At 42.9% G+C, this 27,606-nt stretch overlaps 1 protein-coding gene across 2 annotated transcripts; it reads left to right on the top strand.

Moving 5' to 3' along the window:
* The first annotated feature begins 239 nt into the window (after positions 1-239).
* ACCS (1-aminocyclopropane-1-carboxylate synthase homolog (inactive)) lies at positions 240-26,147 on the top strand. 2 transcript variants are annotated; one of them, XM_069857903.1, is made up of 15 exons: positions 240-318; positions 13,045-13,658; positions 14,909-14,968; positions 17,660-17,730; positions 18,276-18,345; positions 19,470-19,536; positions 20,011-20,108; positions 20,669-20,746; positions 21,885-21,985; positions 22,688-22,777; positions 23,798-23,843; positions 23,993-24,134; positions 24,681-24,823; positions 25,202-25,355; positions 25,565-26,147. In XM_069857903.1, the coding sequence occupies exons 2-15, from the start codon at positions 13,062-13,064 to the stop codon at positions 25,861-25,863; spliced, it is 2,016 nt and encodes a 671-aa protein (XP_069714004.1). In that variant the 5' UTR covers positions 240-318; positions 13,045-13,061; the 3' UTR covers positions 25,864-26,147. The 2 variants fall into 2 exon arrangements, with proteins under 2 accessions (XP_069714004.1, XP_069714003.1); XM_069857902.1 differs by lacking the exon at positions 240-318 and adding an exon at positions 11,250-11,911.
* Positions 26,148-27,606: the final 1,459 nt, after the last annotated feature.

The raw sequence follows: 27,606 nt of genomic DNA, 5'->3' as shown, positions 1-27,606 counted from the left end.
CCCATGATTGTTAACCAGCACACATGCTGCTCTTTAAATACTGCAAGGAAGGTATATGACCCTACACAAGAGCACAAGGACACGGCCTCTGATTGGGAAAACCTTGCAAGGGAGGTGTGTGATTCTCACACATGCTTTTCTGGGAGCTCCTTGGTGCAATCTGAGTCTAATGAACACACCTGACAAAGTAAACAAACACAGAACACTTCCTTAGCCTTTTTGCCAAAGTTATAGTTGCAGCTGTGCCCAGAATCATAAGGCGAAATCTGACTGACTGTCCAAGCAGCCTATTTCTATTTTTGCCAGCAAAGTCCACAGGTAAGAGCAAAAATAATAGTTTCTTACTCTGACTGTGTTTTGCTTCAGCTGTAAGGCATAGGGAAATATTTTTGTCTGCTTTAGACAGCGGATATATTTAATTTCTGGAGTATCCTAGTTCTGGATAAAGACGATACTATCATTGCTGGGCAATGAACTCAGAGAAGATGGTCAGCATCTCTTGTTGATACTTCTCCGCACATCTTTTTTTTTTTTTCGACGTGTGACAAGTCACTGAATTGCTCTGTGCCTCTCTTTCTTAGATGTAAAGTGGGAACATGTTGAATAACTCTGTTGTAAGGTTACAGTTATAAATACGCGTTTGGCATTTACCTATTCTACAGTAGAAAACAAGATTGGGATGACCAGCAGCCATATTTTTAAGAGTAATTTTTTTCTCCTCTTCCAAATTTTTTGGAACTGGACCAGCATAGTGGCAGGATTGCTAGTCATCTCAGCATTATTTGGCTGGTAGGGGAGAATACACTGGATATTGGAGTGGAGGAGCTGCACGTTGGACCAAAGCATCTCAGGACCTGCAAATGTAATTAGCGTTGTGGTAGCCACCTGTATGGGTCTGCACCACTGTAAAGCAAGGAGTGAGAAAAAACAGGGGGGTCTGGCAGAGGTTATGAAGACAGACTCAGCATTGCATGGTAGTCGTTGTTTTGCTTGCAGATTGAGTTGTCTCAGGACCAGCGTTGGAGGGAACAGACCTCTGACAGATTCAAGCAGGCTTTGCATAGCACCACTTGTGCACAGTGCAGTCCTAGAATTGCTCAGGCACTGCTTAGATCCATGTCTCCATGTTCACTTCAAGTCCAGCTTTGAGAAAACAGCATAAATATTGAGATTAGCTGCGTAAGTATTAGGAATTATTTCTGGTATATTATGGGAAATGGATGAGATCTGCAATTGTAGGACAAGGGTGCATGTAATGATGGTCTTTGAAGAAAGGAGAAAAAGAGGTGAAAAGAACTGTGTAGTGGTCACTCTAGCTCCAGTTCCTGGAAAAAGAGGATCAAATGAGCTGTGTGTGAATATATAGAAGATAACAAGGTGACAAGTTGCAGCATGCAGGCCTGTCAAGAAGAAATCCTACTAGACCAGTCTGCCCTCTTTTTTCTGACAAAGTAACCAACTAAGGAAGAAAAAGGAGATGTCCTGTATTCCTAGCTGGGTGAGATTTTCCACGTTCTTTCACATGATACTCATAAGCCATCTACGGACATATACCCCAGTTGAAGCTTGTGGGGTATGGGTGGGCATAGCACATGGAAAAGGCTATAGACTGAACAGCCCTCAGATCTTTGTATCAAATGGAGAGAGAGTAATGAAGGGACTGCAGGGTCTCTTCTTGGTCAGTTAGTCCTGTCATTATTGGCTTCAGAGGTGTAAGATAAAATGTTCATCAAATATGATGGCAGCGTCATGCTGGGGAGCATGCAAGCACACAGGAGAATAAGGTCAGAAGTCAAAAGGGTCTTCAGATCCTGGAGGACCAAATGGAAAAACATTCTATATGGACAGGCACAAAACAAAGAGAACTCCACTGTGCAAATACAAGGTACACAATAGTTTGGAGGACAGCAGGTAAGGAAGGTTTTAGCAGTTATAAGGGATCACAAAATGAATGTGTTTCAAATGATTTCCTGATTTTAAGGGACCAACAATATCCCAGGACAAACAGACACAAGTGTAGTCTCTGGAACAGTATCCTCTCTTCTTAGCACTGGCGGGGTTTTGGCTTGAGCATTATGCTAATAGTGGATGCCAGATTTCCCAAAAGCTTTGATCAGTTTAAGAGAGTTGAGAGAAGAAATAAACATAAGTCTAGAGAAGATAGTCTCTATGCTTTTTGAGTTTGTTGAAAAGTCTGTATGCTAACCTCTCAGCTTGCTGTGAAAGAAAGAAGGGTTTCTGTGTCAGTGGTAGATAGGACAAGAAATCTCCCTTACAATTTGTATTGTAGTGGAGAGAGAAGGGTTGGGCATTAGGAAGCCCTTCTCATGCCAAATGTAGTGAAGCACTGAATAGATTGCTTAAGAAGGCCAGGGCTGTTTTAAGGGAGATTTCAAAAACTTTGTATCTTTCAAGAATTATGTCATGGTAGTGCTGCCACAGGTAGAGATGGAAATAAGAGAAGAGAACAACAGAGAACCCTGATAGTACAGTTGTGAAAACCAAACACACCTTTGGGCAAATAAGTTTCTCTTCCAGTCTCAAGCTACTGGTAATCCTGCTGTGGAACAGATCAGATAGTGTCCCTCCCAACCTGTGCCAGACAAAGTGGCAGGGGAGGAGGAATTCAAAAGGAGGAAAAGAAGAAAAGAGGTGCTTGGCAATCCTTATAGAAAGAAAGGTAGCAGCAGCACAATTTCGTTGGCTGTTTCCGCCTTGTTTTATTCTCCAAGTAGTAACAGCAGGTTTCACAACTGTCAGGGCAAGAGTATCTTCTCCCCAGCTTTGAATTAAATGTCTGGGGGCCACTGGTTTAAAGGTATTTCAGGTTCTGGTTCGGGGTCCATGTCGGAAACTGGGAGGATTTCTAGTCTTGTGAGAATGGGCTTCCATCCTGATGGCTTCTGTATTTCTTTCCCTGACCAATGCTTTTTTATCCATACACTACTCTGAAGGGAAGATAGACTCTTAGCAGCATTGATAAATATCTACTAAAAGGTATCAGATGCTTGTGCTATTCTAACTTCTGCTTTTGTCTCCTTTACAGACATTCAATATGGTTGGTTGAATTTAAATGTTAGCATAAAATTTCTGCTAGCTGTACTTAAAAAATTATTTTATGCAGCTCAAAAACCTCCCTATCACTCACTCCTTTGAACAGCCAGACATCAATGATTCCCCAGCCTGTTCTCAGGAAGTTTGCATTAAAACTGTATTTAAAAATTGGAATTTTTTTTTCTGGGTCACATCAAGTTCAGATAAACATAGCGTAGGTGGATGAAGCACAAAAGAGTTGTACAGCTCAGGCAGCTGCTATTATGCAGTTCAGCAGGACTAATGTCCCGTAGTCTTAGGCTGTTTCCCAACTGTGCTGGTAGTTATGCAAGGATCATCAGTGTTTCTGGGAGCAGCTACTGACTTCATAAGGGCAACATCACTTGCACAAGACGTAGAGAGTGAGGGAAGAACACAAAGGTCTCCAGCTCTCATGAATTGACTGCAAAAGAAAGCTTAAAAAAACTCTACATCTATGAGCAGTTATTAAGAAAGGTTAGACAGCACTGACAGGATGTGAGGGGAACATTCCTTTTGAGGATTATACTTGGCTCAGGAAAGCAGAAGCAGAGCACAGCTCGGCTGGACGGGCACACTGATGCTGCCTTTATAGTTCTCTGTTCCAGATAAATGGTGATATGAGCTTTGCAGCCTCAGACGTAAGACTACCTATAAATGTTAGCATTGTTTGTTATTCTCAGGCCTGGCAGAGCAGAAAAGAAGGTCAGGATGAGGATGTTGATCTTCTCTCAGTGCAGCAAGGCTGGAGCAGAATAACAGTGGGGCTCAGGCATGTTAGGATTGAGTTGCACTGGCTGAGCTTTGTGAAAACCAAGGAGATCCATAGTAGTGGGTGCTGCAGGTCAGCGCTACAGCTCTGTGGGGAAGTCTTCTTTATGTACCTGGTTTCTTACTGTATATAAATACTTACTTTTTCCTGTAATTGCAAAGCACTACACTGACCAGCCCCTTCATTCTGTACCCCACACAGTTAGAAAAGATTCAGTGTGAATGAACATGTCTTGCTTGGGACACATTAGAAGTATCCAGCTTTTAGTCATGCTGCAGGAAACAAGATCCCAACTTCAAGTCGTGGTTATTTCAGGTGATAGCAATCTAAACTCCTTCCTAATATAAATGAAAATACAGAAGAATTCTTTTCCATGGTTTTATCTAGAAATTTAATCCCAACTGTTTTCTATGTCAGACCAAACACAGAGGTCTCAGTGTCTATCTTTAGCATCAGATAAGAGCCAGTCCATCTGCTCTCCTCCTCGCCTTTGGCTTTTCTCTTTTAAGGCAAATGGTGACAGATCCTCAAATACGCGTTACATAAAACTAGAGAGGCAAAAGGCTTTTGGCAGATGAAGGGCACGGTCCAGCCAGGCACAGAGAGGGAAGTAGGTTGATAACTGGTCATTACTTGGGGAAATTTCTCTTGAATTTGCCTCAGTGATGCAATTTCAGTGTTAGAGCATTCTGATTTTGTAGAGCGATCTAGCAACACATATATCCCTGCAGGTTGTTGCTGTGTTCCAGAGTGTGTTAGCTACTTGTTTAATATCTCTTTCAGGATAAAGAATAATAGCATCAAAGCATGTAGCCTTCTCTGATAAAAATAGTAATCTTATTTTACCAAGCTGAGATTTTTGTGATCTGCAAATGTGAGTTTGGAGGCCACAAAAGGGGCTAGAGGCTTCTTGCCTTTGTGCCTCTGGGTTTTGAAATGACCCACATTGTTTTCTGGCAGAAGAGAGGAAGAAAGCATTTGCATGTCTGTTTGCAAAGAACTCACAGTACGGAACAGAGACAGAACAGCAATGGCCAAAAAAGAAACTAGACAAATAAAAATGCAAGACTGGCTAATATAAACAGCATGTCGAGAGGGAAGTAACTTTGCTCATTTTCCAGCTAGCATTGGTACCTCTTCATTTCCTCTGCTCTCGTCAATGCATTTTTTCCCTGCAGTCCTCTTCCGGTATCAGTGACCATGATGAAGCTGCAAACAGAGGTTGCTTCACCAGCTGTCACACCATGTGTCCTTCATGGTGAAGTCTGTCAGGGTTTCTTTCTTTAGGGCAATGCAAAATCACTGCATTTAGAAAGGAAAGATTTCAGCCAAGGAAACTGAATGTACATGTGAATCTGTAAGCCATGAGTGCTTTTGCTTGCCATGGCCACAAGACACCCAGCAAGCCTTAGCAGACGGATACACAGGACGTGAAGCACTGCAAGAACTTTCTCTACATATAGTATGACAATTGTTAGTGTCATGTGGAAAGTTAAATTTATTTCCCCTAATAGACCCATTGGATTTGATATCTTGCCCTAGACATCAGTCACTGTTTCTTCACCCTGAAGAAGAAAATAGAGACCTTGTCACTCCCGAGTTAACTGTGGTGCGTTCATCAGTTTTGCAGAAGTGCAATCCACTCCTGCCCTGAAGTTCGTCACCGTTTCATCTGTAGCATAGACACTTATTCAGTCAATACTTATAAAAATTGTATTATAGCACATGAATCTACAAGAATTTAAATATCTTTGAAAAAGAGAATTGGCCTGGGTCTGAAACTGCAGAGGTAGGCTTGGTCACAGGAATCTGGATCCATTCCCTTTCTTGAACCCCTGCAATGTATGAATTTAGACACTCAGATTCATTTTATCTCTGTTATTAGTCACAAAGTAAGCCAGTACTTAAAATAGCCTCGACCCAATCACCACTTCCTGCTCCAGGGAATACCATTAAGTAGTTGCAGGGGATGAATAAGCAGGCCTGGTTCCTATCAAAGTAATATGCACAGAAAGTAGGAAAAGCACAGTTTCTCCGTCACCTGTATGAATGTCACACTAAATGAGGGTGGAAAACACTCAGCACTTCCAATAGCTCCTTCTGCCTGCAATAGGACAGGTCCTGTGGGTCTGCTCAGAGTTTCACAGGAAACACAATGTGCTGTTCAATGAGAAAGTCTTGGTGCTTAATAATCAAACTCTTCTGTAGTTTTCCTTGTCCATCTCCACTTTACCAAAGGTTTTGGAAGACTCGTCCTACCGCCCTCTGCGGGCGGTACTGTAAAGTACCTTAAATAACCCTTTGGGGACATGTTGGGAGTGAGAGCCCCTCAGAAACTTTCAGTACTCTCATCTCCATCTGCTGAAGCTGCTTATTAAAATGATATCTTAATTTAACAAGGCCAACGGTACCCTCTCTGTGCCCACAAATGCAATAAGAAGCCTAAGAGAAAATATCTGTAATGGTTGTTGGGGTTTGCTAGCTCTGAAAGCCAGTGAGATATGAACTCATCTCTGAAGAAATAGAAATGGAAGAATTAGCAATAAGTTGGGAAGATCCTGGTACATATGAGATCAGATCCTGCCTTCATTTTGGTTTAAGTGCTTTATTTCGGTCATCATTTTGTGATTTTCAGGGGATGGGCTGAGGGGTTTTGCAGGAGGATTGAGTGGATAATCAACATTACAAATAAGATTCATATATCAAAAACTCATTGTGAAGCAGAAAGGGTGTTTTTCAGCACTTCTCTGCAATGGTCATTTCTTAAAGAACGTAAAAATAAATGCTACTTGATGACTTCATCTGCTTGGTGTCCCTTGGCAATCTGGGGAATGAGATGTGGAACAGACAGTGCCCAGGGTGGTCTTCTGAACCATCTCCAGACAGGGTGTCAGCTCCAGTCCAGATAAACTAACAGAATTAAGAGTTTCAATTTGTTGTGATTTGTCCAATAACACGGCAAAAATCTCATATTCGTTTACATTGTCTTCCAACCTAGGGAGATGTAAGACTGTTTCTGTGTCAACCGTCTCTTTGGACTTTAATTTTTAACTTGTGTTATTGCAAAGAATTTTTACCAGTGTCATCTCTTAGGAACTAGATCTGAGTCTGCTCAATTCAACTTACTCCAAGTCAGTATTGAAACAGGCATTAGACGGTGGTGGTTTTGGTCACAGTGCTGCTGGGCTTTAAGTAAAGTGCTGCCTGCAGCCTCTACGCATCTCAGGGAAATAACTGTCCGATGATCTACAGCATCTTAAGAGTCAAAACCAGCTTCCTTTTGCATATCAGAGGCTGTTGAAGACAGCCGTGCTTTAGTCAACTGCAGCAGAAATTTCCCCTTAGGCTCAACTACAGAGAGCCATGTACTGAACTTACAGAAAACAGGCCAGCTGGGCAGCTGACCCTCTGGTTAAACCTCACGCTGACGCATTCCCGGCCTGCCAAGGTCCCCTTGCCGGCACGTGCTCCTTCCCACCCGTGGGTTCGCAGGAAAACCCGAAGCAGGTTGCAGCGCCAGCTGGAGGGAGGTAGCCGGGGCTGGAGCACCCTCTGCAGGGACGATCCCGGCGCCTGCCGGCAACACGGCCACCCCTCCCGGGTTTTGCTTTGCTCAGCTTCATCTCGAGGTGTGGCAGCAGTGGGAGCTGTTGAACGCCCTCTCTGCTGGGAAGGGACGCGAGGGGCTTTCTTTGGAAGAGGGTAGAGCAGGTTGATTGCAGAGATGCTAACCCAAACTGCTGATAGTTATTAGCTATCCTCTCTGCACCAAGAAGGCCTCTCTAATTTTAATGCTTTTTAATTTTTTTTCCTATTAAAGAAAAGCTGCTGTAGTTGCAAAGAAGAATTTATTATCACCACCCGACGTTTAATGGAGTTTCAAGGTCTCCATTTGCTTTTCTGAAAGCTCTCCCTACCAAAGTGACCATGATGGTTGTCACTTTTCCCAGCTGAAGGCTTGATAGTCAATGGGCCCCTTCCACTCAACTTGCAAGTATGTTGTAAATAAGCAGAAATTACAGCCTCCGGGGCTTTCATTTCAGTGCCAGCTGAAGCCATGCCATTGAGCTAGACTCTGTATCTAATGAAAATTTATTTTTAACGTAATTGATTACAGGCATTGGCAGGAGAGCACAGCACCCTGCTTTGATGGCCAGCAATGTGTAGGGCAAACACTGTTGACTGAGATAGAGCTGGTCATCGACTAGTTGCATCGATGGAGACCTGTGATAAACTAAACTTAACAAAATAGTGAAACTCAGCACCAAAAAGGGATATTTTCAGGATCACAAAATTAGTTTTCTATGCAGGTTGTTCAGGGAAGGAATGCTGTGTAACCGCGGCACTTAGCTGTCATCTGCAGAGGTGAAACTGAAGCATGAAATTCTCTGAGGGCAAGGAAGGTACTCTATGACAGCATTCAGTTTGGATTCCTGAGATTGCTGCATGAAAAGGAAAGTTAGAGAGGGATTTTTGTCAAGCAAGTGTTAAAAAAATTAGCCTCTCTTAGATACATCAAAGACTTTTGTCACTAAAACAGATGTACAAGCCAGTTCAGAAAATAGTCTGTCATTTTGGTTTTGCAGTTCTCAGTTGCTTGCACTGTGCATATTTCAACACCATTACTTCTTGCACTTTGGGATCACAGCCTGTGTAAGTCCACTTTTCCATTTGAATTGGAAAAGCAGCTCAAAGAACTGGCTGCTCAAACAATTATCTCAGCAATAAAACACCATGTGATATGTCAGTTCTCAATGCCATACACACCTGATTTATATGATTGTCAGGGAAGCTCTGAATTTCATTTAAAAATTCAAGTTTCTACTTCACGTTGCATAAAATGGTGAAAACAACTGAACCATGAACAGTAGTTCAAGATTTATAATTATTGTTGTGTATCATTAATCTAGGTTCCATTCCTTTTAATGCTTACATTTTGAAATAGTGGCTCTTTCTGAAGTCAGGTTATATGTTGAGTTGCATTTGAGAATGCTCTCTCTTCTGCTGCCTGGCTAAGTTATGGCCCTCAGCTATAACAGGCTGTGGCCAGGCTCTCAGGCTTCTTTGAAGAGCTTTTTAAAGAGACTATACCATGCTGCCTTTAATCTATTTATATTTGCTATTAAACTTCTGTCATTAATGGCCCTATTCAATGTTGCTCTGATCTCTGTGTACTCCGGTACACAGTCAGCGTAGATGTCCTTATATAATTGAGTCTATATTCATAGAACACAGAGTTCCCATGAAAAACTCTAGAAAAGTAAAAGCATGTCTTTCTTACATGAGTGTGGAAGTATAAACTCTAGTTAAGAAGATCCTGGAAAAAAATCCAAACTACTATCTCATCAGTAGTTATTAGGAAAGGTAGTATAATTTTTAAAGCTGTCTCTTCCCCCCTCCTCCAAAGGTGGAATTTAACGTATTTCACAAACTACAATTAAGTTCAAGATTTTTTATTTCCATTTCACTGGTGGAGAAATCCTGTGAACGATTTATTAAAATGCAGAGAGAAGTTAATAAGGGTTGGTCAAAAAAACAACTGCTGCAATGTGCTACGCTACCTGTACACTAACCATGAGAACTGAGATACAGGACACAGGCACACTGCTTAGTCTGTTTTTCTTATAAATCACTGGTTTTATGTTCACCCCCGCTGCCTTAGGGCTCAGACCTTAGCCTGCCAGGCTCACGCCTGGACTGAAATTTCCAAACCAATGGGCCACAGCACAACACACGCTGTCTTGCAGCAGGGCTTGAGGCAGTCTTTGTGGCTGATGCAGCAGCACAGCTCTGTGATGACTCCTTCTGCAATTACAGGTTCCTGTAGGGAATTTGAACTGATGACGTAGAGAAGAAGTAAGAAATGCTGCATTTGCTCTCTGCAGTCCTCCACCCCATTCGGAGGAGCAGCAAAGGACAGGGAGCGCTTGGGAGGATTTGAACGGTGCAACTAACTGATGAGGGTTGTAAATAGAGCGGTGAGGTGATGGACCTGCTGCTTGCTGAGCTCTCTGAGTGTGGGAGGGGTGGCAGCCAAAGTGCACGCACAAGTCCTTCTCTGGTGTCCAGGAGTGGCAGGCACTGACCTGTCCTTGCTCCCGTCCCCAAGGGACGCGGGCACTGCTGCTGCTGCACCTCTGCATGCCTCTGCCTGAACAGGGCCCACTCTGCTGAGCCGCTCCGCTAGCGCTGAGGCAAGAAGCCACTATTGCAGAGAGAGGAGTATTTTTGATTTAAGCTAAAGTTTCATCTAAGTAATTGTGTTCTTTGAAAGTTATACAGAATGCCCTTCTGATAGCCTGTTTTCTTTAAAATGGTGTCTTTCAGACACTGTTCATTTTTTGAAGATACCACTGTTTGTGCAGCACAGTCAGACGTGTCTTCTCCTGTGATCCCCTTTTTGCAGCCTTTCCAGATCTCAAAGGCCAGGTCAGGCAGAGCTAGCTCCACAGCTACAAATTAACAAGAGATTGGGCTGTTGCAAAGTTTCATAATACCACTAAAATTAGACCACGGAAAGATACACAATATGTATAACATTTCTGGGCAAGTTTATCCACGTGCATGTAAGTGGGAAATCCGTTCTGCTCCCGTTCTCGTCCCGCTGCACACGATGAATGGCAATCGCTGCCTTGTGCTGCCCAAACCGCATCATCCGAAAGGATTCTCGCTTTCTGAAACTCCCAAGCGAGGCTCGTAGAGTTTATTTACCGGCATTTCTGGTGTCAGTGCCGAGCGGGACGAGGGGCTTGGCCCGGCTTAGCTCGGCTCGGCATGGAGCGGCACGGCTTAGCTCGGCACAGAGCGGCTCGGCTCGGCTCGGCGCTGCGCTGGGAGCCGGCAGGCCGGGGCGGGGCCGGCGGGGAGGTGTGTCCGCAGCCCGCGGGGCTGCGCGGAGCCCGGCGCGGCCCCGAGAGCGCGGCCGGCATTTGGCACGGGCTAGTTATCCCGGAATAAGGCTGCACGCATGTGCGTCACCCCGGATGTGAACATGCCGGCCCGGCTCCCCGCTAGCTCGCTCCGCCCGGCTCTAGCCGAGGGGATAAGCCGTGCCGAGCCGAGCCGTGCCGTGCCGTGCCAAGCCGAGCCGTGCCGAGCCGAGCTAAGCAGAGCCGTGCTGAGCCGAGCCGAGCCGCGCTAAGCCGAGCTAAGCCGAGCCAGGCCCAGCCGAGCCGAGCCGCGCTAAGCCGAGCCAGGCCCAGCCGAACCGAGCTAAGCCGAGCCGAGCCGAGCTAAGCCCAGCCGAGCCAGGCCGAGCCGAGCCGAGCCGAGCCGAGCCGAGCCGAGCCAGGCCGAGCCGAGCCGAGCCGAGCCGCGCCGAGCCGAGCCGAGCCGAGCCGCGCCGCGCCGCACCGCAGCATGCCGAGCCGCGCCGAGCCGAGCCGCGCCGGGTAGGGTCAGCCCCGCCGGTCCCCGCGGCGCCGGGAGCGATGGATTTCCGTGGGAAGAAGTACGAGCGCGGCAGCAACTGGTCGGACCCCGAGGTGGTGGAGCTGCTGCAGCTCTGGGCGGACGAGTCGGTGCAGATGGAGCTGGAGAGCTGCCTGCGCAACCAGCACGTCTTCAACCGCATCGCCGAGGTGCTGCGGGAGAAGGGCATCCACCGCACGGGCGACCAGTGCCGGGAGAAGATCAAGAAGATGAAGCTGGAGTACCGGCGCATCAAGGACAACGGCAAGGCCCCGCGGGGCGGCAGGACGTGGAAGTTCTACGAGGTGATGGACCGGGTGCTGACCAGCCGGCCGGCCCTGGCGTACGGCTCGCTGGGCGGCAGCGTGATGGCTCAGCAGGTGCTGCAGGGCACCATGGTGGAGAGCTACCACCACCAGTTCGCCTCCACCGCCCTGCCCTTCGGGCGCTCCCAGCACCCTGAACTGATGGAAATCAAATGTGAGGAGGTGAACTCCGATGACCACTGCTTGACCCCAGAGCCCCCGCCGTCCGTGTCTTACCAGCAGGGCTCCCCTGAAGAACGCGAGATGGAGAGAGCCTTCTTGGAGAGGGCCCAGAATGACTCTCCCATCTCCAGGGTGGAGATTCCCATTGAAACCAGTGCTTCACCTTCAGGTAGGGGTAGCCTTTTACATTCCAGTGTAAAGTTTCTGCCTGGTTTCCCAGAAAGTGAGGTTATTACTGGTGCAGAGATAGATACCTGGTTTTTGCACTGACATTTGGATCCTAATTTTTCCACGTCCCAAAAAGCTTTAAAGTAGAAGGCTGGTATCTGCATTCATAGTCTTCTCACTGCTCCTGAAACGTATCTTGCTGCAGGTAAATAAAATCTGAAATTGCTGCACTAGGCTAAATGTCACGTGTGAAATCCAAAGGGGCAGCACATCAGCCATAAGGCAGGCTAGGCATTTGTGCTAGATTTCTACCTGTAATACTGCCAGTGCTTACCTTGTTGGGAAAAAAAAAGCATTCTTTTTGGGTATTATTAGAACATCACCAGAACTGGTTGTGGTCCTCATGCTGGATTGTATCAGGAGACCTTATTCTGCCAGGGCCGTACTATAAACCTGCCGGTGAAACTTTCCTTGTGTTCTAATAAAATATTTTTCAGATCTATTCTTTTAGGACGCTTGGCAGTGAAGAATACTTGAGAATAATCATTGCCTGGTTTCCTACGCTATTCATTTGGACTTGCAAAGAAGATGGGTTTGAAAGTCACAGGCAGAAACAGCTTATCAGTTTACAGGAGATGAGGCTCCTGTGCTGAAAGTGCAATTGGTGGTTGCGTGGGGGCCACGAAGGATACAATCTGGTGTACTTGGTATTTCAGACCAGCTTAGGACAGGTTGATAGAAGAGCATGACATGCTGGGGAAGAAGACAGACAATAAATGGTGTGAGGTTAATGTCTGAGATCAGGAAGAAATGCTATATCCCCTTCACCTTGGTGGTTGCATAGTTAGCCCAGTGGAGGGAACTGACAATCATTCAGGTTAATTGAGAGGCCGAGTACAGAGCTGGGACTGGCAGTGTAATGAAGAGCCCAATGTGTCAAGGTAAAAAGAAACTTCAAACAAACTTACGAACTTCAAGATGGACCTGACAGGTTTTACTTTGGTTTTCCTGTAAAACCCTGCAGTAGATAAAGGGGTCTTTTCTAGGAAAGGCAGAGGAAGGCAGCAATGCATGTCCACACCACTTTACTTGTTGCACATTTAATTTTTCTTCCTTGGCTTTACATATTCACAGGTTTCAGTGAGCCAAACATGGCAAACTCATCACGGATCCAGAATGTGGTTCCCCGACCTGGCTTCTCTGCCTTGCATCGTCTGAGAAAAAAGCGGAAAGGCCAGCGTGTGAAGGACCCGCTTGATGATTTTTTGCTGAAGACCTTGACATCTCAGCGGGCCATGGAAGAGCGCTTTTTGCAGATGGAAGAACGCCGATTTCAGCGAGATTTGGACGTGGAGGAGCGTCGTATGCAACTAGAGCAACGCCGGTTTGAACTGGAACGGGAACATGAGTTTCGCATGTTCAATGTCTTTGCTCAGATGCTTAGCATCCTAAAGCAGAGCCACAGCGGCTCCACCTCCTCCACTGTGATGCCTCGGAGCATGGATTTCAGCCAGGCACTGTCTGAAATTGCAGGAATGGGAGGAGGAGGAGGCAACCTGCAAGATATGAGGGCTCATCCGCTTGCCGAGAGGCGGTTAGACATGCGTGGTTTCTGTAACCCCAGTGACTTCCAGAAAAGCCCTTACCTCTCTGCTCGTGGCAACATTGCCAACATTTTCCGTGGCTCCACTGAGGAAGGGTACAAAGCTTATCATGCTGACAAGTATGATGAAGACAAGAACCCCAACGTGAGTGAGAGCATCAAAGTGTTTTCTTGGCTTTCTTGCTAGGATAAAAAACTTCCCTAGAGATTTGCCGACAGATCTGCTAAATGTATGGGGTTTTTTGTTGTTTTTTTTTTTTTTGATCTAAATAATACATGGCAGGTCAAGCTCTTTGTTTGAGGAAGAGAAATAAAAAGTAGCTTTGCAGATCATTGATATATCAAAGATGAACGCAGTGTCCAGCTCAGCTTTGCAGGCTCCAATTTCCCTGTTGGGCCCTAGTAGGAGTGGTAGACCTTGAAAGGTGTAAGAAATCTGCAGGAACAAGCAGAGCTCCTGCTCCTACTTTCACCTCATCACCTCTGTCGCCCATCTTTGATTATCTGATTATATCTGATTATTGTGGGTGATGGGTGCAGGAGGTACAACAATTAAGTAGTAGAATGTTTTTTATAAAGAAATTACTTTATCTAGCACTCAACACCATTTCTGCCTACTTACGCTTGGCTTCTCAGTTGTAAGTAGCTCATTACACCCCCCTTGTGGCACAAAGGCTGAGTGTTAATACTTTGTGGCAAATTATTACTGACTAACAAGTATGGTAAATATAAATAATGATTTATATATGGATTACTTTTAAGTAGATCCCACCTTCAGATACTGAACTACTTGAAACTTTAAAAATGTTTTACTACTAGCCCTGACTTTAATCATACTAATGTAGTGCTAAGTAAACACAGCCAAATCCTAATGTGGAACTGTAGAGTCGTCTCTCCAGAGGGGAAGAATTAGTGTTTTAATTAATTTTCATGACTACATCTTTGTGTTGCTTCTGAGCAAATCAGTGAAGCAGAATGGTAATGACTGATAAACAAATGATTTTAGACAAAGAAATGTATCCAAAACCTTGTTTAAAACTGCTGCAGAAGGATAAACCTTGGTTTCCTCAGAGGTGTTTTAGGGTTTCTTTTGTAGTTATATATATATATCAGTGAGTGAATTCAAGATTCAGTTAAACACATTCTGTAAAGTGTAAACCATTAGTATGTATTCATTTATAGACAGTTTATTGACTAAGAAGCTGAGTGCCTGGGATGTATATGTAAACACAGACACATTAGTACATGTCTTGAGTTATATATGGTGAAGTTTACGTCAACTGTGTTCTGGCTTTTCCTTGATAAGCTTTTTGGAGGCAGTTTTGTGAAGTGATAGCTAAAGTGATGTATGCACGTTTCTTGTGTTTATAAACAATAAATTATTTCTTTTTCTAGGGTATAATAAACTTTGGCACCAGTGAGAATAAACTCTGCTTTGATTTGATGTCTAAGCGGGTAAGTCCTCTTTGAAACAGAAACACTGAATTTGTTGTGTAGTTCCTCCCCAGTGCTTGCATTTTCCTAGAGTTATTGCTGTTGCTCAGGTTTCTCTGGTAAAGTTTTTCATTGGTAATTTTTTATTTGTTGGAAGTCACTTTTGAATCTAGCTGTTCGTACATTGATTTATGTTATTTTTTCCAGAAGGATGTTTTTCTGTTAACGTTCATGATGGGTTTCCCCTTAGGGATATACTTAGTTCAGAAAAATTAATGAAAATAAGATGCATTTTATTTTCTCCTGCTGACAGTAGTTTTTTATAATGCAGAGACTTTGAAATTAGTTTTGAACTCTATTTAATTTCAAGGATCTTCACATCTGTCCATTATAAAGTTACACAACTTGGATACCCAGTTCAAAACTTACCTGAAATGCATGAGAGTGGAAGCAGTGAATGGTGGTAGCTCTTGAAATCTCTCAAAATCAGGCTGGGTCAGCTGCTACCTGCTCACTTTGTTCAGTTGCACCAGGGAGAGGCATAAAACACATGGTACAACTCAAAAAGTAGAAAAAGTCAAGAAAAACAACAGAACCATGCTGCAGAGGAATGTTTCTTGATTTCCATTGCTGCCCAGGTACAGTCTGCGAGGCAGTCAGGTGGCAGTTTCTCCTACCTGAAGTTGTCTGTGGGGAGGGAAGGTGGGTCAGGGTTGGACAGTCGGCCTCTGTGGTTTGAAGTTCATGGTTGCTCCCATTCCACCAATTCCACCCTCAAAATGTTCCTTGTTTTATTTCTGTCTGCCACTCCATTGACTCGGGGAAACACTACCCCACCACTCCACCTTCCAGCTAAAAGAACAGGTAAGGGAGAGCTGCTGCCTGCACTAAAAAGGTGCCTTCTAGGCTGTGTAGGTGGTACATTACTTCCTTCACTGTCCTTTCCCCTTAAAACTGACATCACACCCGCAGTATGTGGTGCAGAGGGAGGCAGTAGTCAGCTGGATCTTAATTACCCTTATTATGAAAATGAGTTAAGACTTTGTTGGCTGTAGTGAGAGGAACCATTATACTTGTAGCAACAAGATGAACAAAGATGTTGTTGCCAGCTTCTCAGTCGTTGTGGCCTGGAGTTACAGTATGGATTCACTGAATGCAGCAACAGCTGGGATTGTAGACAAGTAATTTGTTGCTACTGGGGACAATAAATACTTACTGTTTCCACAGAATAAAGTATCAGATTACTGTCTTCAACCTTTGACCCTTAAATTAGAGAATATTTTGATATCTCAGGTGGTCTTCCTTTCAGGTGGCTCTTCTGTTTCCTTAACCCTTAATGCATTAAGGGTTCTCCTGTTTATTATTGCATAGTTATTTTTTGCCAAGTCTGCTGATATGTTTTATGTTGCATTCTCTAGATAAGTTTAGGAGGGAGATCTAACAAGGCACAGTTCTGTGCTACATAGGCTTCAAGAACATCTGCAGCTGAATAAAGGAACTTTAATCCCACAATATCAAGTTGTAATTCTGTATAGGATAAGGACAGTGTTTTTATACTCCAGAGCTTGACACCAGTTATTGAAACACCAATGCAGAATGTTGTGGTTTTGTTATGTGAGAAATTTTCACACTGCATGTTGAATTTCTGTTCTCCCTTGCACTATCACCTACTTCTGTTAACCCACCCTCACCTTTTTTAACTCATAGATTCAATTGCCAGTAAATATTTGGAAGGTACATTGTATATAACATTTGTTTATTCCCTTCTTGGTTTTGTAAAATGTCCTCTTCTCTCTGCCCATATAGCGCTGTGCTTTCCCTTGCAACTTCACAGAGCTGGATTATATGAAAACCTGATACTTACAACCTTGAAAATATTTAGATAAAAGCAGTGTGCATACTTTATCTAAATATAAAAATTAAACAGTTCAGGTGAATCTGTCTTTGAGATCAGAAAGAACTCCCAGTAAGGAACAAAACACCTGCCCCAGAGAAGAATTATCAAGAAGATAACTTCACTTTTCTCCTGTCTTTTGAAAGTTCCCATTATGCTTTAACACTTACCAAAACTTACCAGAATTATAGATCTGGTGGAGCTGCAGTGACTTGGAATGGAAACATAAATGAAAACTAGAATTCATTAAAAAATGAGTATATTGGAAGTTTATTAAAGAAAATACTTATCTGACTGTGATTCAAAAACCTTTCTTTCTCTTTCTGACAGTCTAGACCTGAGCTTTCACAACTGGGACTTCCCAGCTGAAGGCTATTGTCCTCAGAGCTTGAGTGAAACACTTTTTGGGACTCTTTGGGTAGCTTCATTTGCTGAGAAAGCCCTCTGCTTATGGGTATCGTGTATATTGCCCTTTCTGTGTCCTTCTTGTAGATCTCTGCAGCAAAATTTTGTCTGCAATAACTTAGCAGAAGCCCATACTTCACATAACCTGAAGTTATCACTGATCTGTTTGTTGGTCCGTATTTCTCCAAGCTGCATTAATTTTGATGATCAGCGGCTTTCTCAATCCAGTTTTACAACTGTGGAAGTTGCACATGTGTGTGTGTCTCTATGCAGATATGTGCCTGTATGTGGATCCTGTCTACCTCCATGTTTCCAATATCAGTGATTGTGCTTTTAGTGATTCTGCTCCTGTCTGTCTCCATGTTTCCAGTATCAGTGATTGTGCTTTTAATGATTCTTCTCATTGCTCCCAGCTGACACAGAACGATATGAATCTGATGGAGCCTCCACTGCTTCAGTATCCTGATTGGAAGGGGCATAAGTTGTAAGTCTTCTGTTTTCTGTAACACTTCTCTTATTGACTACTTGTCTGATAAGCAGAATAGATAAATATGAATCACTTCTGCTACACTCACTAGTTAAAACTTTTCTAGGTCATTTAATTATCCTTTTCCTTGCAAAACTGAAAATTAACTGCCTTACCAGTTCATCCAGTTAAAAATTCTTCTATGTAAGAGAAAATGCTATTTTTCTACAGGAAATATGGTTTTAAAAGCACTGTATACATTAACGAACCAGGTAATTCTAAACAGTTCTTTGAAACGTAGTGAACTCTCAGGGACTTTAAGCCTTTCCTTCCGTGCCTTGATTAAAGCTCATCAGAATATATGCACTGTTACAGGCATTATCCATGACACCTTTGCTGTGTGTAAAACTGCTGTGTGTCATGGGCCTGAGCAATCCCATTTTCTAGCTATTTTCAGCAGACTTTACTGTGCCCTGGCTTTATTTTCCTGAGATGTGGACCGAGGGAAGCCCAGCTTCTTGGAGAATAAGCTGAATCCCTATTCGCTTTTGTGTCTTTCTCAGTTTACGGGAGGAAGTGGCTCGATTTTTGACCTATTACTGCAAGGCCCCTGCACCTCTTAAGGCAGAAAATGTGGGTAATCCACTTTCTATCTGTTCTAATGTATTGCTGTTTGTTGTAAAACAGTTTCATTTTCTTTTTATATATGATTTGGTAAGATGGCTGCCTTTTATTATGTAAATGAGATTGATTTATAGCCATTTCAGTAGCTGTTGATCTACATTTCAGCCAAAACACTTCGGGTCTACTGTATATTTGCCTCAAGCTTAACTTTTGTATGCCAACTTCTCAGGCTAGTGCCTTCAGTAGGACTTTATATTTTCATCTCATTCAGCTCTGGGACCTACTGTGCCTGTATCCCTCAGCCTTGACAAAGAGTGCCCATTGTTTCATTTGAGTTTAATTTCATCCCATTCTGCTCTTACACCTCAGGACAAAAACCTGTAATTGAGCCAGGAGAGGTTTTAAGCTGTAAAAACAGACCTTGTCAGACTTTGTGGCAGTGTTGTAAGGAAGGCATCAAGACCCAAGTCTCTGCAGGACTTGCTAGCTTAGGAGAGATGCAAGGTGAGCACAGGTGCCTGTGGAGATCAGGGACTCCTGAAGGCAGCAGGAGCTGGTGCAGCCATTGCTCTTCTGACTGTAGTAATTCAGCAGAAGGCCACACTTCGTGTGAACTGAAGTTACCACTGATCAGTTTACTGATCACTGCTTCTTCAAGGCACCAGATTCTGCCTGATACTGGGTGTAAAAATCATGGAACACATGAGCATTTGTTTTCTAGAAGTAGGACCTGCTTCTGTACAAAACACTGATTTCTACCTTTGCACAAATTTGGTAGGAGGTTGGAGCTGCTGTTACCACTATTATATGATAACACATATTAGCTGATGAAAAGTAGCTTGCATTTCTACCTGTTCAGAACTGCTCCCCATTTTTTTCCCTTCTTAAAGCCTATTCTTTTTTCTAAATTGCTGATTATAATCAAGAACCACACCATGACAGAGTGTCTCTGAAGCAGAAAATAGGTTTAAAGTTATTCCTGGTTGAAATGGTGTTCAACAGGAAAATTCTGGGAACATCCATGCTAGAGAATTGTTTTGGGTTGAACATGTGTTTCAGTGATGTGGTCAGAAATTATTTTATAGTGTTGTCTTTCAATGGACAGATTTATCACTAGCCTCTCTCTTCTGTAGGTGATTGTTTTAAATGGTTGTGGCTCGCTATTTTCTGCATTAGCTACAGTCCTGTGTGATCCAGGGGGTAAGTAGAGTGTGGGAGATATTTTTAATTTATTTTTAATTTTATTTATTTATTTTTGCTGGGAAATAACATGTTACTCCATTTAGATGTTGTTTCATGGAACTGAAGTATTGGAATTGGCATTGGCCTATTGCAAAGTTCTTGTTTCCTGCAAGATTTTGCTGTGAAGTTCATAATCTCCATGGTCTGCAGGTGTTATGCACTCACACTTGGTGTTTTGCCCTGTATGTCTTCACAGTTTTCATGGTGTCCTGTTTTAGTTTGTTAGACTAAATGCGGGCTACACTGGAGTTTACCTGGGTTCTTACAGAAGATGAAAGAATTAACGTAAAAATAAAGTGGAGAGAAGACAGTAATATTACAGCATTTGCAGGGTTCACAGCTGTAAAAAAGCTCTACTGTTTAGCTAAGTACATTAGACAACAGAGAAGGACTGTGACCTGTTGGTAATCAGTTTTGTTCTCTCGGTTCCAGAGGCTGTTCTGATTGCTACTCCCTTTTACGGTGGTATTACCCAGGGTGTCTTCCTATATGGTAACGTCAAGCTGGTGTATGCCTATTTAGACAGTAAGGTAAGATCTAAGGGAAGGGAATACCAACCTCTGTTGTTAAAAAATAATTGCTATTGGAAAGAATCGAGCTTTGTGAGTCTCTAAAAGCAGTTCTGAGAACAAAGGTAGGTTACAGCCCATGGTCATCTTCCCAATTTACTGCTAGGCACATAATTTGCCATAAAGTTCTTTGAGACCATAAATTTGGATTCTAGTCTTGCCCTTTTCTTGTCTCTTGCTCCCAATAACTTGTTCTGAGAGGAAAAAAGTGGCCATTTTGAGCCTTGGAGACAGGAGTATGTATTGTGCTACTAAACATGGTCCTAGGGTTGAAGAGCAGATGGAGATCTTACATTGTTTTAGTTATTCAAGGATAACCAGAGAATTTTGTGTGTATGGCCAGCCTATGATGAACATTTCTTTAATTTTATTTGTTTGCTTTTTCTCTGTCATGTGCAAGGATAAGAAGATGACTGCTAGGTCATTATTGTTGGGGTTTTATTTTCTTTTGGAGAACATCCCTCAGGGGATTGACTCAAGGCAGACTATTGAAGTAACTTAGCCTATGTGATGTCTTTCAGATTACTGGAACAAGCACTCGCCCTTTTCAGCTTACAGTGGAAAAACTGGAAAAGGCCTTACTTGATGCCAGAGCAGAGGTGAGTGTAGCTGAGCTTCATATTACCAGTTAAGTCTATGATATGTTTGAGACAGCAGGTCCCAGAAGTGGCCTAAAGCTCAAAACGTTTTCTAAACCTAGCATCTGGCCTTGTAGTTGTTGTTGTAGACCACCTGAGAGTACACTACTTGCAAACTCTGGGGCAATCTTAGGGGGAATCCCTCAGTGTTGTGTCTGTCCAGTTTTGGTCACAGCAGAAAGAATAAACCAGGAATACCAGACCATTCACAAAGCCCTGGAATCTGTTAATATCACAAAAAAATTGTACTAGGGTATGCACTAAAAAATAGGGACTGCCTAGGGTTTCTCCTTCAGGAAGGCTAGCTGAGTTACCCCAAAACTGACTGCTCTACATAATAATGCAGATGAATATGCTAAAACCACTGAGAATTTTTGCAGGAGGGAGAGAGGTGCAGGTTGAGTCACCTTCCCTGGAGGTGTTTAAGACATGGGTGGACGAGGTGCTAAGGGGCATGGTTTAGTGTTTGATAGGAATGGTTGGACTCGATCCGGTGGGTCTCTTCCAACCTGGTAATTCTATGATTCTATGATTCTATAAGTGCAGATGAGTATCACCTTTCTGAAGAGTTAGTCTGTAAATTTTGATGTTGCCGTTAGCTCCTTATGTGACCAGCTCTGTCATGACAGGCTCTGACATCTACAGCCAAGCGTGCTCTGAATGAGAACAGTTCACATCCACGTAGCCCAAATGCCTATCTTTTTTTTTCTCATTTATGTAATTTGTTAATCTCTTCTGTAATTTGTTACTTCCCAATTACCGATAGCGCTCAGAGGAAGTTCTATTCCATGCTGTGAACATGTGAGAGCACCCTTCTCATTAACTGGTTGACCAGAGGGCAACAGTTGTGGCAGAATCCCTCTTTTCAAAATCAGAGATTCATTCTATAATCTTTCCTCAGTTCACTTTGCAGGTGATATCATTGTAAAAAAAACCCCTTAATTTGTTTCTAAACGTTTCCTCAGACAAAGCTAAACTTTGAGATGAAAAAGGTGGAAGCTTAACAGGAATTTTGTGTCGCTCACTGCTCGAGTAGAGGGACTGAGAGTTTATCCCATAATGAACGTTCTCTTAATACTGCATTATTTGTGTTCTACAGGGTGTCACTGTAAGGGCCTTAATTCTTCTGAATCCCCAAAATCCCCTCGGGGACATCTACTCCTTGTCAGAGCTGCGGGATTACCTGGAATTTGCTAAAAGGTATGTCAGTTTGGAAGGCTGAGGCATTCCGAGTTGGGTACAGCTTCTAGAATCCAGCAGACTTCTCATTGTCATGGAATTTATCTGTGAATATCTTCTAAGTCTGACAAACAGTCTGTTCTTCACACATAGTGGTGGGCTTAAGGGGGGAAAAGGGAATGGTGGGGGCAAGGGACCATGGGCCATGTAGTCATCTGGAGTGGCAAAGCAATTTGCATCATGGAATGCAAGTTTCACTTGTTGGGAGTCCTAGCAAATACCAGCGTGCCTTGCTTGTTTGGTAAGAAATTTGAGTTTCTTTCCTCACAGTTTCTCTGTATGCATAGAGAAGAAGCAATATATTAATATGGTTTTCCAGCTTCATTGTGGATCACAGCTACTCTGAAATATTGTCAGTTCTGAGTGGGTGATTCACCTTATTCTACATGGGTCATACATAAAGGAGTAGTTTTTCCCTATTGCATTGAAAATGACTGAATTTTTATCTCATTGTGTCATTGCAGTGGGTGATGGGTGGATATATCTCAAATCACTTCAGGTGCACATGATAGACCTTATGAGTTGTGAAAGAAATACTTCTGTTCTGTAAAACCTGGGTATCCCTCTTCTTGGTATAAAGCAAGTCTTTGGAGTCCAGAATTTATCTCAACTTCTAAACCAGAAGCAGTCTTCTTTCGTAATCTCCATTTTATCCTTTTGCAGACATGAACTGCATGTGATAGTAGATGAGATCTACATGCTGTCAGTTTTTGATGAATCAGCCACATTTCACAGTGTACTAGGCATGGACAGGTAAAACCAGCTTCTACTTTCCTGGCAATCTTCCAGTGAAAGTTCAACGTGATGCTTTGCTGAGGACTTGTGACTAAAAGTTAAGCCATGAGCTAGTAAATTCTGAATCTGCCTTAAGTTGATTTTTTTTTCTTTTGTAACTTCTGAACAGCAAATGCGTTTTGTCAAGTTCAACGTAGAAAGTGAAAAATAGTAATTAGTTTTCTGTCATGGTAAACTTCTCGATGCATGCTTCAGTATTTGCATGTGGCAGTCCCCAAAACTGGAAACAGATATTTGATTTGTTGAGAGTGAAAGTATTCGTGCTATCTAAACTTTGTTATCTCTTTTCCATGTTTCTGTTAATGATTTTCTGTTGCTGTTTACTTTCTTTTTTTTTTTAATAGAGTAGTAACAGATCACAGTGTTATTACAGGCTGGAGAATGGTGTTTCTTAGTTGTCAATGGAAATGAGATGGAAAATCTTGAAAATATCACCTTTCAAAAATGTGGTGTGGTTGTTTTGATATTTTTTTTTTAATTTCTAGTTTTGACCAGTGGTACTGTCTTTCTTCTTGTGCTCAATCACAAGGATCTAAAATAGACTTTGTTAAGTGTTAGCTCAGTGTTTCTGGGCTTTGATGTACATTATTGTAAAAGAAGAATTTTATCTCCTTCTGCAAAGCCATGGGGTTTGAAAGAAAGAAAATTACTTTTAATTCTTGGCAAATACATTGGCACAGATCTGATTTCTAGCATTATATGTACAAGCTTCATCTGTGAAGGAAATCTGTGCATGAAATATCTTTTAAGTATCTGTATATCTGAAATATTTAAAAATCATGTCTAAGACTAGTTCCAGGGAGTTTGTACCTTCTAAAGTTAGGTCATATTTGAATTTTCCCTACTTGGCTGATGTTCCGTGCTGCACTGTCTGTCATTGTGTAATGCTGCCTCTCTGTTTCTGCAATGCTGCACTGGTGATCCAAAAGCTTCAGCACCTATGACACTAACTGCCCATCTGCATCCTTCTACATACAGATTACCTGATCCGCAGCGGACTCACGTGATGTGGGGAATAAGCAAGGTGAGTGCTGGTTGCTATTAGTCTGTGTCTTCCTGGCTGGTTTGGTTGGCCTGGTGTCCTCAGGTTCCTCATGTTGGAAAGAACAAGGCAGCAGTAATAGGATCCCCCTCTTCCTGTGCAGTAAAGTAGTTTCTCTGCATCTCCTGCAGGATTTTGCTGTCTCTGGGATTCGTTTTGGAACTTTATATACAGAGAACCAAGATGTTGCTAGTGCAGTGGCTTCTTTGTGTTATTTCCATGGGGTTTGTGGACCTGTCCAGTACAAGGTTGCACAGTTGCTTAGAGACAGAGGTGAGTCAGTAGCTTCACGTGTGATCCTCTGCCGTTCTCTGTATCTTCGTGTCTGGGGAATCCCTTCCTCATATTTTCCCAAATGTTTGTACAGCTTAATTGACAGTCTTCCATAATCCTAAATCTGTCCATGTAACATGCGTCTGACAGTTCTAGAAAAAAGGAGTATTTCTGGAGAGCTCCTGAGCAGCAGAAATAGAGGAGCAACTCTGAAGAAGTGGGATAGCTATTTGGATAGAAATAGCCAGTGTTGCATAGAACCAGATGAATTTCTAGCTTTGCCCTGGATGGTGTGCTAACAGTCCACAAGTAGGAGGTATTAATGCAGGGAAGCTTCCTCAGAAAAGTAGAGAAGATGTTATGCTGCTTAGACAATGAAACTGCTAAATAGTTCTTGCCCTGCTTTTTGCTCTTTGAGGAAATGGAAACAAATAAATAGGTCAAGGGTGAAATAAAAAGAACATTATGAGTCTTTTGGAAACTTGAACATATCTAAATTCTTTGTCAATTTGTGATATATTTTTTTTATCTTCCTCTTCTGGTCAGATTGGATCAACCAGGTATTCCTGAGGGCCAACCACGCCCGCCTAAAAGCTGCCCATACGTATGTGACAGATGAGCTGAAGACACTTGGGGTTCCTTTTCTCAACCGCAATGCAGGTTTCTTTGTCTGGACTGATTTCCGAAAGGTTGGTAATCGTCCAGGCCTCTCCTGGGATAAGGGAAGACGTAGGGTGCAACTGCAACTAGAGGGAAGTTTGATGTTGTGATAAGCATTTTGTTGAAGCCCCGTCTGTTGTCTGAGCAGAGGGAAAGGCTGCCCAGCATTTCTGTCCATTCTTTTTCTTCTGTCTGTCTGTACATTTCCGTCCTTGCAGGAATATTACTGCTCTCAAGCCACTTTCCTCCCCATTTCTTCCTTTATATCACAACTGCTGTACTTCAGAAGTAAAATGTGTCTGTCTCCCCTGGCCTTTGCAGACCTTATGGGTATTGCAAATTCATGAGGATCTTCATGAGTTAGCCTATATGTTACTAAAATCTGGCCCTTCTGCTGACTGTCCTAGTACCTTAGGACAGGCACATTTGAGGAGGAGATGCTGCTCTGGAAGCGTTTTCTGGATAACAAGGTCCTCCTGTCCTGCGGTAAAGCCTTTGAATGCAGTGAACCTGGATGGTTCCGCATCATCTTTTCTGACAAAACCCACCGGCTACAGTTAGGTGAGTAATGTTTTCTTCGCTTTTTCCTTGTACCAGAATTTCTGCATCACTGTTTCCTCCTCTCCTTAATCCTAAACTTATCCTATTATTATTACCCTCTTGCTTCTCCATTTTTAATCCACTTCCTTCAATCTTCCAAATTTTTTTTTGGATCTGACAGATTAGGTCACACTAAGCCACTAGTGTTTCTCCTCCTTATACCACTGTAGGTATGCAACGGATCCGCAAAGTTTTGGAAGAACGAGAGAAGGAGATATTGGCTGAAGAAAAGGAGCAGCCTTGTCAGTCAGATCAGGATGGCAAGGCAGATAGCACAGATGAAGTAATTTTTGTGTCCCGCCACCAAGAGCCTACCTGTGCTGGTAACTCCAACCTTGGTGACCTCATTGGCCTCCTGCAACAACAGATGCGTTCATCTGACTGGCTACAAAAAAATACAGCTGAGCAGTTTGCACAGGAAAAGCCAGAGATCTACGATGTATTCAGCAAACTGGTGGGGCAGCAGTAGAAGTCAGTGTGCCTTCAGGGGGTTTCATGACCCTGGGCCCCTAACAGATCAGCAGTGACTTCCAGCAAATAATATATTTTCTGTATGGAAAGAAAATCTCTTTGTAAAACTCCTCCTCTCCCCCCAGTTTGAGATCTCTAATTTGTATTATATAGGTACATTCCTTGGATTGGGGTGAGAGTAGGGAATGGTGGGGGGCTTTGATCGCCTGCTGCCCCCTGTCCTGCAGCATCATTGTACTTTTTATTTAATTTCTAATGAATATACTCTTAACTATGTTATAAGGTCCTGTGGTGTCATTTTTTGTGCTGCTTATGTCATACTTCCCAGGAAGACAGAGACTTAAAATATGTAGTTTCCCTTTTCCTCATGATGATCAGATGTAATAACTATTTCGGGGCCAGAAGACTGCTCTCTCCCAGTTCTTGGGAGATAGTGTCAGCCCAACTTAGCTTCAGCTAAGGTTAAATAAGCATGTGTATGGGTTCATCTGCATGGTTGAGGCCCTTAGGACTGTGGTCATGTAGTCTGAGTTCTGTCAAGCTTTTCATTTTGAGTTGGTTTCCAGTCTAACTTCAGATCAGACAGTGTACAACACCCTCTGTTGGTGAAATGCCTATTTTTGTTTCTATCTTTTTTGTATTCATATAAATAAACAATATCCATTGGCCTCTCGGCACAGTGTCCACAAAAGAGCTAAGAACAGGGAGCTGATTGAAAGTAGATGTGTCCCTTCTGATTAGCAGTGAGGTATATTGGCAGGACAGCGCAGAGAATGCTGCTTCTGCCCTGCACTAAGTCTTTAAGCCCACAGGCTTCCAAGATGGCACCTTCCACTGTTATTGGGGTGATTAGGGCTATTTTTTAGTTTTGTTTGTCAATTTGCAGGGTTGTTTTTTGACTGAATAATATTCTTCCATATCCTTCCTCTCTTTTACATTTTTAAGACACTCTTTCCTGTATGATGGTGATAAAGTATTATATATAACTTTAATTCCTCGTACTATAACATTTTAGGTATCTTAAATGATATTTAAGCTGTTCTTTCTGCATATACATTCATCTAAAGTTAAAGAAATTGCCCATGAAAACTAATGGAAGTGCACCTTTCTCCTCTTATAATTTGTTCTAATAGTAACCAAGTTTCATCCTGGTGGCATTATGGGCCCTGTTTACATAATGAGTTAGAGAGGTAAAAGGTAAAATTTAATCTAGACTCTATGCTGTCAAAGCAGTTGGAATTTACTGATCACAAGTAAAGAACCGTCTTCTACTCTTCTGATCAAGCCTCCAATATGAAAGAAAAGGCCTTCTTGGTTCCATGAAACATACATCTTGCTTAGATTTGTTCTCTGTAGGTCATTTAGGAGAAGGGTAGTATTGAGAGTTAATAGGAAATTCACATTATTCTTTGATTCATTCTTCAAGTAAAACAGCTGTCATTTTACAGTTGCTTTGTGAGGTGAGTTGTCGGTGATGGATGGTTCCCAGTGGTACCATTGTGGCTGTGTTGGTTTTGTTCTTGGGCATCATAGATTTGGGCAGGTGGGCATGTCATAATGAATGACAAAAGCATATGTCTATATTGTAAACCAAATTACCAAGGCACAGGTAGCAAATAATTAATGCGACTGCACTTTGTTGAGGTGGAGAATTGCTTGGAAAGTGAGCAGGAAAGTCTGACCAGTGGCTGAGGAGAAGATGGTGCTGCATGTAGCAGCTGTTAGAAGTAATAGTCCCTCT

Source organism: Phaenicophaeus curvirostris, chromosome 5 (assembly GCF_032191515.1).
Source record: "Phaenicophaeus curvirostris isolate KB17595 chromosome 5, BPBGC_Pcur_1.0, whole genome shotgun sequence".
NCBI lineage: Eukaryota > Metazoa > Chordata > Aves > Cuculiformes > Cuculidae > Phaenicophaeus > Phaenicophaeus curvirostris.
The sequence above is the reverse complement of the archived record's forward strand: the minus strand, read 5'-3'. Positions and strand labels throughout refer to the sequence as shown.